The sequence below is a fragment of the Medicago sativa genome, chromosome 3, assembly GCF_051527215.1.
Source record: "Medicago sativa cultivar Bolivia chromosome 3, Bolivia_mono, whole genome shotgun sequence".
Classification (NCBI taxonomy): Eukaryota; Viridiplantae; Streptophyta; class Magnoliopsida; order Fabales; family Fabaceae; genus Medicago; species Medicago sativa.
Window position 1 is genome coordinate 26,509,088 of NC_140751.1, and position 13,471 is coordinate 26,522,558.

General features: G+C 37.7%; 1 protein-coding gene and 2 pseudogenes across 2 annotated transcripts; all 3 read left to right on the forward strand.

The window, feature by feature from the left end:
• On the forward strand, positions 1–10,653 carry LOC146936769 (F-box protein SKIP23-like; annotated as a pseudogene). The gene is made up of 3 exons (XR_015029978.1): positions 1–69; positions 163–1,109; positions 9,197–10,653. The product of XR_015029978.1 is annotated as an F-box protein SKIP23-like (transcript).
• LOC146936770 (F-box protein SKIP23-like) lies at positions 9,373–10,653 on the forward strand (annotated as a pseudogene).
• A 1,510-nt stretch (positions 10,654–12,163) lies between these two features.
• LOC146936771 (uncharacterized) lies at positions 12,164–12,598 on the forward strand. The gene has a single exon (XM_085749279.1). It carries the CDS (start codon positions 12,164–12,166, stop codon positions 12,596–12,598), a length of 435 nt encoding a protein of 144 aa, XP_085605405.1.
• Positions 12,599–13,471: the final 873 nt, after the last annotated feature.

Consider the following 13,471-nt stretch of genomic DNA (forward strand, 5'->3'; position numbering starts at 1 on the left):
ATGACAATCTTAAAAGCTATGTTACCGGCCCCAAAGTCTTTCTTGTGTGAAACGTTAATAGCTTCTGAGGTTGTACAAATATAGTCCTTGATGGATCAATATCTAATAAATCCCTAGTGCTCTGAGAAATTAACTGAGGCTTAATAACGGCTAATCTATCAGCAAGAAATCGATCGTCCATCCCAAAATATCCTCTATAAACACAAAATCTTTCTCATCAAACCACCTATAACCCCTCACCATCACCAACAACAAACTCGTAACTCCTGTTTGATTAGAATCGGTCCAAATTTAAACGGTAAAACCCAACTTTGGCACCCCCTCTCAATTCACCAACCACCTTTCAGTTTCCCTCATCATGTGCTTGACTTCAACCAACTCCCCGTGTTCGATCTTGGACAAGAGTTATACATCCACGACACCGACTCACTTCAAAATAATCGGTATATCCAGTTGGAAAAGGTTGTTGTTGTTGCGACGTGTCAGGGGAGGCAATCTCTTGCTTTCCTCACAGACAACGACTCTGCTGGGGTGCCGTTTGGGGTGCCGATGGTGCTCGGTTGTGGGGCCAATGGTTGGACGAGGATTCCCACCATGTCAACATCTTTGTTGGGAGACATGTGCATTTTCAAAGGGCGGCCCTGTGTGCAGACAACAATGGTCACACTGTGATGATTGGACCGGATTCCAGTGTTCACTTGTTGGCCAACGCGGTGTTTGGTGGCTACGTTAAATTCTTGGTGAAGAGTGAACATGAGTTGTTGCTGGTGGATATCTATGGAATTGATGCCAGTGATGATGATGTAAGTATTGATGTATTCAGGCTTGATGAGAAAGAGAAGAAGTGGGTCAAGTTGACCAATTTAGGGGACATGGTTTTGTTTTTGGGGGAAGACTGTTCGTTCTCTGCATCTGCTTCAGAGTTGTGTGTTGCAAATGGGAATTGTGTCATCTATAGTAGGGATTATGCCTTCCACGGGATTGATTCCATGGAGTCTGGAAGCCGTATTTTTCACTTGGATCAAGGTCAAGTTTCCCCTCTGTCTGATTATCCTTCAAGTTATTTTGCCCACCTTCGGAGTGGATCGTCGAATTGCAGACATAACAGAGTACACTCTCCTGCGTGAAAGGTTTATATTGCGATAGTGATGCTGAGTTTTTATGCTTTGTTGGATTGGATAATTGTTATTAGTAACTTATAGAAATAGGAATATTTCAAATGATCTTACATTTTGACTGAGTTCTTTCTAATTAATACATTTGGATATGTTGAAATTGGTATTTGGAATTCTATTTTCTTTTTAAGCTCCTTAATTTAACTTTTTCATATACAGCTATAATTATGATAATAATTCTGACTTCTAAGTTCAAATTACTGTTAAATGAAGAAGCTTATAAAATAAAGTTAAATGAAGGAACTTATAGGCATAATTCTAGTTGTATATTAAATAGTTAATTGAACTTAGCATTATGTCATGTGATATATTATATGACCCCGTAAGTTCCATTACTGTTGCCATTGGTTGAATTGAAAATGCTAAGAAATAGTAATTTGCTTACTGCTATCATGGTTTGAAATTTTCCTGATTGATTTGGAACTTGAAGGTAAATGAGGGATAGTGTATAACGAACATAACTTATATTGTACTCAACAAACAACCTTTTGAAAATAACATTCTGCAGAGTTACTTACAAGAACAGCGAGAAATACAATAACTGCTAGTAATTAACACTGTAACACCCCGTTTTCCCAACATAAAAATTTCATTTAAAAATCAGAGTATTTAATTCATAACGGAATGTCACACACTACTTTAACATCTCAAAACAGATAAATAATAATTATCCTTTAAATTCAACATCATGAAAATTCTTAAACTGTTGCAGCGGAAAATAGTTCAACATTTAAAAGTCTTGGCACGCAGGCCTTATTGGAAAATCTCATAAATTAGTTCATAAAAGAGACACGTAAGGAATAAAAGTAAAAGCAAGCCCCCATCCCGTTACGTATCAGAGCACCTAGACACCAAGGGAGGAGTTCACTCACGAACGCCTCTAATCTTTATTACCTGCACATTACCCACAGTCGAGGCAACATATACGCAGAAGGGGTGAGATTTCATAATCAATACATTAAGCATATAATCCAATAAAATGCATTTAACAACTTAAACATTAATAACATATCAACAATTAACAATTAGCATATTTTTCATTTCATAACATATACAATCATCAAATACCATTACTAATTTTCATCACAAATCATAATCAACTTCACACTCAACTTGACGACACAACTCATCTTTGACCATGCAACTCTATCAACTCAACAACAACTTGACAACACAACTCATCTTTGACCATGCAACTCTATCAACTCAACAACAACTTGACAACTTAAACATCATGAAACTTCTTGATATGCAAATGCATGTGGTACCAATCAACAACAAATGAGCATAATAGGCTCTTCAACGTGTGAGCACAAAGGCTGCCGGGCCTAAAGCCCCCAACTTTAATGAGCACAAAGGCTGCCGGGCCTAAAGCCCCCAACTTTAATGAGCACAAAGGCTGCCGGGCCTAAAGCCCCCAACTTTAATGAGCATGCAATGAACTCAAACTTCCAACGACTTAGACGACGACGTGAACAACTCATACGACTCATAATCATGGACAACTTCTTAAAATTCCAACAACATAGACCGACTCATGCAACTTCAAGACACTAACAGTCAACAGCAGCAACCAGTAACATTTACATCGTAAAACAGTGTTTAAATAACATAACAACATTAAAGGGAATGAATCATAACCACTTATCATCATAAAGCATCTTAAATAATTCTTATACAACATCACTACTAATCTCAGTCACCTAAACAGACTTCTGGGACTTCTGAAAGCATCCTAAACAACCCTCTTTCTTACTTCCAAGATCAACTCATGACTACACGTGCGAAAGGATCGCATCAGAACAATTTTGGGCAACTAACGGCCTAACTCGCAGTTGCGAGTAACTTTACTCGCAATGGCGAGCAAAGTGTGCATTCTGGGTTCCTACGTATTTACTCGCAGTGGCGAGTTATCCTGCTCGCAGTTGCGAGCTCACAGGTCACTCGCAGTTGCGAGTTGCATTGCTCGCAGTTGCGAGTTCTGGGTTCTAGCTCGCAGATGCGAGTGTTCTTGCTCGCAGGTGCGAGCGATGAATGTCAGTACGGCCAGAAACCTAAAAATTCCAACTTTTCACTTAATCTCCTAATTCTAACCTCAATTTAACATCTAATTATCATCTTATGGTATATCTAAGTTCTGTACACTAATTTAGCATCAACCTAACATCTTTTCATGATTCAATCATCAAATTCGGTCTTAAACCTAATTCCCAATTCTCACCAAAACTTAACCTAATCATGCTAAATTCATCCTATAGAATCATACCCTTAATAGTAATGAAAATTAGTCTCACCCTTACCTTGTAATTGCAGAATCGCAGCCCTCCTTGGTTCTTCTCTCTTTCTGACTTTTCTCCCTTTTTCTCCAAAAACGTACGTACTACTTTTCCTAACTTATGTCTGTCTATTTATCTCTCCTTTTTACTCTTCTCACTACAAATTGCTCATCTCACCACGCAGCCCAATCTTTAATATTTTTATTTTATTTCTCATATCTTATTTTATTTAATAATAAAATAAGTCATAACAACATAGCAACTTCACCACAACAAAATACTCCACATTATGCAGTTATAAATCATATAACCCATTCAACTTCATGAATCATAAAATTCACACATATCAATCATGAAAATCACGTAAATCATATATATAAATATAGTTTTAAATAATCGAATAATTAAGACGGGCGTTACAACTCTCCCCAACTTATAGAATTTTCGTCCTCGAAAATTTATCTCAAGCAAACAACTCTGGATAAGACTCCATCATCTTACTCTCTAGCTCCCATGTCAGGCTTTCACCAGTCGTTCCACTCCAAACAACTCTCACTAGAGGTATCTCCTTGCCTCTCAACGTCTTCATCTTGCGATCATCAATCCTCAAGGGTAAGGTCTCTACCATAAGGTTGTCTCTAACTTGCACATCATCACTCTGAATCACATGGGATGGGTCTGGAACATATTTCCTCAGCTGCGACACATGAAACACATCGTGCAAATTCGATAAATGCGGTGGTAAGCCAACTCTATAAGCCACCGTGCCAATTCTATCGGATATCTGATAAGGACCAATAAACTTTGGACTCAACTTCTTTGACTTCAATGCACGACCAACACCGGTCGTTGGAGTAACTCTCAAGAACACATGGTCTCCCTCTTGAAACTCAAGGTCTTTCTTACGCTTGTCATGGTAACTCTTCTGTCGACTCTGCGACGCTTTCATCTTCTCTTGAATCATTTTCACCTTCTCAGTAGTCTGTTGAACAATTTCTGGTCCTAAAACTACACTTTCACCTGTCTCAAACCAACACAACGGAGTCCTACACCTCCGACCATACAAAGCCTCGAAAGGTGCCATCCCAATACTTGAATGATAGCTGTTATTATAAGTGAACTCTATCAACGGAAGATGACTATCCCAAGTTCCACCTTGCTCAAGCACACATACTCTCAACAAATCCTCAAGTGACTGGATCGTCCTTTCCGACTGACCATCTGTCTGAGGATGATAAGCCGAACTCAATCTCAACTTAGAACCTAAAGCCTCTTGCAAACTCTTCCAAAATCTAGAAGTAAATCGTGGGTCTCTATCCGACACAATGCTCGAAGGAACACCATGCAGCTTCACAATGTCTCGAATATAAATATCTGCCAACTGAGCCACCGGAAAACTAATATTAATCGGAAGGAAGTGTGCCGACTTCGTCAATCTGTCAACAATCACCCAAATTGCGTCATTCCCTTTAGGAGTATTTGGCAAACTCATCACAAAATCCATGGATATACTATCCCATTTCCATTCTGGTACATCTAACAGTGTCATCAATCCTGCAGGTTTCTGATGCTCTACCTTCGACTTCTGACAAATCAGACAAGAGTACACAAATTGTGCTACATCACGTTTCAATCCAGACCGCCAAAATAGCTTCTTCAAGTCATGATACATCTTTGTAGCTCCCGGATGAATACTTAAGCTACTCCTATGACTCTCTTCAAGAATCATCTTCTTTATCTCATCATTGTCTGGAATACAAATCCTACCTCGAAACCTCAACACACCTTGATCATCTACCTTGAAGTCACTATCTTCAATTTGGTTATCAGCAACCAACAAGTCCACAAACTTAACATCAACTTTCTGCGCATCTTTAATACTTTTCAAGAAATCATTATCAATTTTCAGCATTCCTAGCTTAACACTCCGAGATGACATTTCACAAACTAAACTCAAATCTCTGAATTGTTCAAGCAATTCAAACTCTTTCACCATCATAGCAGACATATGTAAAGTCTTCCTTCTTAAGACATCATAACATTAGCATTAATCATCATTTATCATCATACTATTATTATCATCAATCATAAACAAACATCATCATCATCAAATCATCGTCAAATCATCATCAAATCATCATCAAATCATCATTAAACCTAAACAAACATCATCAACAGAGCATCATAAACATCAACGACAATAATCATTTATCATCTTATAATCATCATAAGACATCAGGTTCGACTGTCGATAGTCAATACATAACCTCATGCTACCATCTTTCTTTTTAACCAACAATATCGGCGCTCCCCAAGGTGAAACACTTGGTCTTATAAACTTCTTATCAAGTAAATCTTCCAACTGTTTCTTCAACTCAGCCAACTCAGAAGCTGACATACGATAACGTGTCATAGACACAGGCTTCATTCCCGGAACAAGATCAATAGAAAATTCAACCTCTCTCTCCGGCGGCAGACACTCCCTGATGTGCCGGTAAGATCAAACAACAATCTCTTCAGGAAAACTTCGGGCAATCCTCACACAATTTGCAACTTATCACTCACTGCTTGATTCTCAATAGATAGTGATGCCATCAACGAAAACATCAAAATTTCATCACGTGCTAATTGCTTCATCTGCTTAGTAGACGAAAACTCTGCTCCACTTTCTTCTTCGGCAGAAGAAAAAAATACACCAACTTACTAAAACAATTAATGTGAACATGGTTGTACTCCAACCAGTTCATACTAGGGATTACACAACAAACAACAAACAGGACAACTCAAATACAGTACAAAACTGTAATACGACACAACGCGACTCTACTACTTGGCCGGACGGACCGACCTGCTCTGATACCAATTGTAACACCCCGTTTTCCCAACATAAAAATTTCATTTAAAAATCAGAGTATTTAATTCATAACGGAATGTCACACACTACTTTAACATCTCAAAACAGATAAATAATAATTATCCTTTAAATTCAACATCATGAAAATTCTTAAACTGTTGCAGCGGAAAATAGTTCAACATTTAAAAGTCTTGGCACGCAGGCCTTATTGGAAAATCTCATAAATTAGTTCATAAAAGAGACACGTAAGGAATAAAAGTAAAAGCAAGCTCCCATCCCGTTACGTATCAGAGCACCTAGACACCAAGGGAGGAGTTCACTCACGAACGCCTCTAATCTTTATTACCTGCACATTACCCACGGTCGAGGCAACATATACGCAGAAGGGGTGAGATTTCATAATCAATACATTAAGCATATAATCCAATAAAATGCATTTAACAACTTAAACATTAATAACATATCAACAATTAACAATTAGCATATTTTTCATTTCATAACATATACAATCATCAAATACCATTACTAATTTTCATCACAAATCATAATCAACTTCACACTCAACCTGACGACACAACTCATCTTTGACCATGCAACTCTATCAACTCAACAACAACTTGACAACACAACTCATCTTTGACCATGCAACTCTATCAACTCAACAACAACTTGACAACTTAAACATCATGAAACTTCTTGATATGCAAATGCATGTGGTACCAATCAACAACAAATGAGCATAATAGGCTCTTCAACGTGTGAGCACAAAGGCTGCCGGGCCTAAAGCCCCCAACTTTAATGAGCACAAAGGCTGCCGGGCCTAAAGCCCCCAACATTAATGAGCACAAAGGCTGCCGGGCCTAAAGCCCCCAACTTTAATGAGCATGCAATGAACTCAAACTTCCAACGACTTAGACGACGACGTGAACAACTCATACGACTCATAATCATGGACAACTTCTTAAAATTCCAACAACATAGACCGACTCATGCAACTTCAAGACACTAACAGTCAACAGCAGCAACCAGTAACATTTACATCGTAAAACAGTGTTTAAATAACATAACAACATTAAAGGGAATGAATCATAACCACTTATCATCATAAAGCATCTTAAATAATTCTTATACAACATCACTACTAATCTCAGTCACCTAAACAGACTTCTGGGACTTCTGAAAGCATCCTAAACAACCCTCTTTCTTACTTCCAAGATCAACTCATGACTACACGTGCGAAAGGATCGCATCAGAACAATTTTGGGCAACTAACGGCCTAACTCGCAGTTGCGAGTAACTTTACTCGCAATGGCGAGCAAAGTGTGCATTCTGGGTTCCTACGTATTTACTCGCAGTGGCGAGTTATCCTGCTCGCAGTTGCGAGCTCACAGGTCACTCGCAGTTGCGAGTTGCATTGCTCGCAGTTGCGAGTTCTGGGTTCTAGCTCGCAGATGCGAGTGTTCTTGCTCGCAGGTGCGAGCGATGAATGTCAGTACGGCCAGAAACCTAAAAATTCCAACTTTTCACTTAATCTCCTAATTCTAACCTCAATTTAACATCTAATTATCATCTTATGGTATATCTAAGTTCTGTACACTAATTTAGCATCAACCTAACATCTTTTCATGATTCAATCATCAAATTCGGTCTTAAACCTAATTCCCAATTCTCACCAAAACTTAACCTAATCATGCTAAATTCATCCTATAGAATCATACCCTTAATAGTAATGAAAATTAGTCTCACCCTTACCTTGTAATTGCAGAATCGCAGCCCTCCTTGGTTCTTCTCTCTTTCTGACTTTTCTCCCTTTTTCTCCAAAAACGTACGTACTACTTTTCCTAACTTATGTCTGTCTATTTATCTCTCCTTTTTACTCTTCTCACTACAAATTGCTCATCTCACCACGCAGCCCAATCTTTAATATTTTTATTTTATTTCTCATATCTTATTTTATTTAATAATAAAATAAGTCATAACAACATAGCAACTTCACCACAACAAAATACTCCACATTATGCAGTTATAAATCATATAACCCACTCAACTTCATGAATCATAAAATTCACACATATCAATCATGAAAATCACGTAAATCATATATATAAATATAGTTTTAAATAATCGAATAATTAAGACGGGCGTTACAAACACAGCCTTTAGGAATTGCAGAGGCTAGCCCCTCTTAACCAAAACAACATAAAAACAAGTGAATCTCTAACACATTCCTCCATTATTCTCTTAAAAAAAAACGTGCAGTTAATTTAAATTGGGCCCTGTTCCTAACATGAACATTTCAAATAGGAGGCCTACTAAAAATTTCCTCTGTACTTCTGTACTTAAGCTTTCCCAATTAGTCATGCTATTGAATTTAAAATACAGATTAAGCTGTTTATTAAAAATGGAAGTATGCTCATACTATTGATTTTCCTTGTGATATATCTGTAGAATGGTGTTATATACCATATTGGTGAGAGCCTAGTTAAAAGGATGTAGAGTATGTAACTGTTTTTAAAACTGTTGCTTTTGCATGTTAATTGAAATTTGTTTTTATATTTCAGCTAGCTTATGCAGTTAGAGCAAATCAAAATAGTTTAAGAAATTTTTTCTCGGTCATGTTTTGAATAAAATAGACGAGGCTTATAATTTATACCAAACATATGCCCTAAGATGTAAGAACAGATTTTAGCGTAAGAAAATGGCCATGGTCACGGTCTAGGTAATGTTTTGAAGTGAAACAGAATGGCCGTGGTCTGCTGCAAGTGTGTGCATGGTGCATTAATATTGGAAATATATCTTTACTGCATTAGGTTGTTATGGTTTTATCTATTTAATAACTTTGAACTGATCTTGAAAAAAAAAAAAAACTTTGAACTGATGTTACTGGGCAGAAATCTCTTGCAAAATTTCTGACAGAGTTCATCATCAGAGGTGAACACATGAACTGGATCGAGATATACGCCAGGACTTGTATAACATTTTGACTGAAGTAATTGAAGAATGCTGCAGAATTTTGATTGGGGAATGTTGCAGATTTTAATTGAAGAAAAAACACACAAACTCTACCATGCTTCCTGCAAATTTGCGGCGAATAGAAGAATCCATGGCGGAGGCGGATTGGTCACAGCTTCCGAGTGAAATTCTGCAACTGATATCATAAAAACTGAACAACACCGAGATCTATCTCATTCGCTTTCGTTCAGTATGTTCCACATGGCGAAGATCTTCTTCAATCCCTAACAACCCTCGCAACTATTCGCTTCCAATGTTCCCCAATTCCCGCGACTTCGATTGCTGCCTCTCCAAACAAAACATTTTTCTCATCAAACCACCAAACCAGCAAACTCCTCTTCGCCCTTGGTTGATCAGAATTGGTCCAGATATGTATGGTAAATCTTAACTCTGGCATCCACTTGATCTCTACCAATCTTCACCTTCATGTTTCCCTTATCCAGATGATGTGATTGACTTCAACAAACTATCTGTTTTCCATCTCGGACACACCTACTTCATCCATCACCGTTACTTGCGTCAAAATCAGCATATCCATTATGCAAAGGTAGTGGCTGCTACGTCTGAAGGGGGACAGCCTATTGCTTTCCTCACATACAACCGGCAGACTAGCCGGATGATTTTCAATTACGGGGACGATTCTTGGAACAATATACCCGCCATGTCAATGCCCTTATTTGGAGACATATGTGTTTTCAAAGGGCGACTTTGTGCGAGAGTGACTGTGAGTTGTTGTTAGTGTATGCATATGGATTCTTGGTGGAGACATATGTGTTTTCAAAGGGCGACTTTGTGCTAATAGATTCTTGGTGGGGAGTGACTGTGAGTTGTTGTTAGTGTATGCATATGGATTTGGTGGTGATGATGATCATGTAAGGATTGATGTATTCAGGCTTGATGAGAAGGAGAAGTAGGTCAGGTTGACTGATTTAAGGGATAGGGTTTTGTTTTTGGGTGGAGACTATTCGTTCTGTGTTTCTGCCTTCGATTTGTGTGTTGCCAATGGGAATTGTGTCATCTATTGTCGCAGTTATGCCAACAATCTAAATGCCATGGAATTTGGAACGCATTTGCGTATTTTTCACTTGGATCATGGTCGGGTTTCACCTTTGTCCGATTATCCTGATTACTTCATGTTATTATGGCCACCTCCAGAGTGGATCGTCAGGAGGAATTCATAACCAGAGTATGTTCTCCTGCATTGAAAGGTTTATAATGTGATAGTGGTGGTAGTGCATTGTTATGTTTAGATTTTGTTGTTAGATTGTATAAACTTTGCAACTAGTACTTATGGAAAAGTGAATAATAAACTTTGCAGCTTAAATTGTGGTAATAATCCTGACTTCTAAGTTCAATATACTGTTAAATGAAGAAGCTTATAAAAATAAAGTTAAATGTAGGAACCTATAAGCCTCCCTAAGTTCAATTACTGTTGCTATTAGTTGTAGTAAAAATGCTAAGAAATACTAGCTTGCTCAATCCTATCATGGTTTCAACTTTCTGATAGAATCTGAATTCACCAACAAATGAGGGATAGTATATAACGAACAAAACTTGTATTATAATCAACACTTTAGAATAACTTTCTGCAGAGTTGGTTACAAGAACAGGGATGAATACAATAACTGCTAGTAAATAACACAACCTCGAGGAATTGGTGTCTAGACTCTCTAAACCAAAACAACATAAAAACACATGAATCTCTGACACAATCCTACTCTTATTCTTTTTAAAACATGTAATTAAATTAAGAGTATTACTTTTCCCACCCTATGGCTTTTCTCGCGCGCCCTATTTTTTTCCAATTTTACCCCTTGTCCGTATTATGTTTTCCGGATTTCATTGTTAGAAATTTGCAGATGTTTCCGGATTATATAATCCGGAATAGTGTTTTATTAGAACTTTTGCAATTGTAAGGTCTACAATTCGTAAAAGAAAATGGAAATAAACTAAAAAACATAAATAAAAAGACAAAAACATAAAAAAAAAATCATTTTATTAATATATGAACAATACATTACAATAATTTTCAAGCTTTCAAGCTTTTTAAGCTTATTACATAATATCCTAAATCTATTTCTAATCCTATCCTATTACATAAGCTATACCAGTGGCTCCAGCTCTAACTCCAGCCACTGATGAAGAGGAAAGAGGGTGGGAGGAAAGAAGATGGCGGGGAAGAAGAAAATCTGTTGGAGGGGAAACAGAGGGGGCACAGGGGCCTCTAGGGAACAAGAGACCATGATGGTCAACATGACACCCAGACAAACCCACCTCAGATTCAGACTCACCCCTACCCTATTGACCGATCATATGACCCTTGATGGATTTCCAAAGAGGCCTCTTTCTATGAAAGGCCAACGATGGTAACATATCGTTGTAGAAGAGGAGAAGAGAAGAAAGAAGGTGTGAAAATTTTTGAGAAAATGAACCATATTTATAGGGGAGGGGGGGTTAAAAAACGTGTGGGAGGCCATCAATGCCGGTCAAAAAACGTGTTTTTACACTTGACCACCGTCCAAAACGTTTGAAAAACGTTTTCTTTGTGGTGCAGACCACCAGCCTAAAGCTTCTGCTGCAGTTCGGAAGATATAATCCAGATTAGACATGCATTCCGAATAACGTATTCCGGAAAAAGACGATAATCGGGTGTCCCAAAGTGAAACTTTGGATGTTGTGTATGGTGAGGGTTGGTTCGGATTGTATAATCCGGATTGCTTCAGCATTGGATTCTTCTGTGTGGCCTGCATTGCACCGACAATTTTTGTGGTCCACAGCGCCCAAATGCCTCTATAAATAGGGGTCCCTGATTTCATTACAAGTAAACTACACCAGGAAAAAAAATCATGGAATTCCCTGGATTTGATCCAAACACCAAGGTAGCGGCAGTCTACTACAACGGTGGAACACCACTCCATCTGTTTAGGATTTGCGACGATGTCACCCTCTCCGGGCTGAAGGATGAGCTGAATCAAATCAACCGTCAAATCAACCGCATAGACACAAGGAGGGTGGTCGGTGTCGAATATCGATGTCCATTGTCCGACTCAGCCGGATCTCTTCGCTTTAGTCGGATGAAACTCACAAACGACGGCGACGTGAGAACCATGTTCTCTGTCTTTGGTCAACACAGCGCTAGAGGACCGATCGAGTTGGACGCTTCTTTGGTTAGATCTACTGAACAAATTCTGAAAAGTTTGCACCGGCCCAGGAACTACGAAGAGATCAGGGCTCTGCTGGAGGGACCAGAGGAGGAAGAAGTTAGTTTGAATGATCCATGATAATGTGTTATGTTTTAATTAATCGCGTGTTTTATGTTGTTACACCCTAATTTTGGACCTAAAAATACTTATTCAATTCTTCTTTTCTTGCATTATAAGTCATTTGAACTGTCTCTGATCAATTGCATTTTTCCTTGCATTTTATTTCAATATTGTTTGCAAAATTCATGAAAAAGGGTATTTTAGTCATTTCCTGCATTTAACTCATTTTAATCCTTGAAAATTGTTTGAGTCTTTTAAATTGGTTTGTATAAATCCTTGTTTCAATCTCATGTCAAAATTCATTTCAGAAAATATCAGTTAAGTCATTTTTTAGTCAGTATAGCCCCTAGGGGCATTTTAGTCATTTCCTGTGTTAAAATTTCTTTCAATCTTTTAAAAATTTGTTTAAGTCCTTTCAAATTGGTTTGTATAAGTCCTCATTTCAATTCTATGTCAAAAACCATTTTTAAAATTGCATTTGAAGTCATTTTGAGTCAGTTTTGCCCCTAGGGGCATTTTAGTCTTTTCATGTGTTAAAACCCTGTTTAAATTCTAAAAAAATTGTCTCTGAGTCTTGTATAAGTTCTTTCCTTAATTTCCTGTTAAAAATCCATTTTAAAATTTCATCTGAGTCATTTTTAGTCGTTTTAAGCCCCTAGGGGCATTTTGGTCATTTCACATAATATTTCTGTTTCATTTTAATCTGCTTTGTTGTTTTTAATCGTCTCGCTTTACGTTAATTTTCAATTTACTTTTTCAATTCAATTTTAGTTTTAATTTTCATTTCGGTCCTTGTACTTTTGTTATTTACATTTTAATCCCTTTTAAGTTTGTTAGAGTCCAAGTGCCATGTGTCCAAATGCTATTGGTCCTTAAGAGTTTGTTACAAGT

Coding starts and splice junctions, on each gene's coding strand:
- LOC146936771 (XM_085749279.1), top strand. CDS start 12,164: ATGGAATTCCCTGGATTTGATCCAAACACCAAGGTAGCGGCAGTCTAC.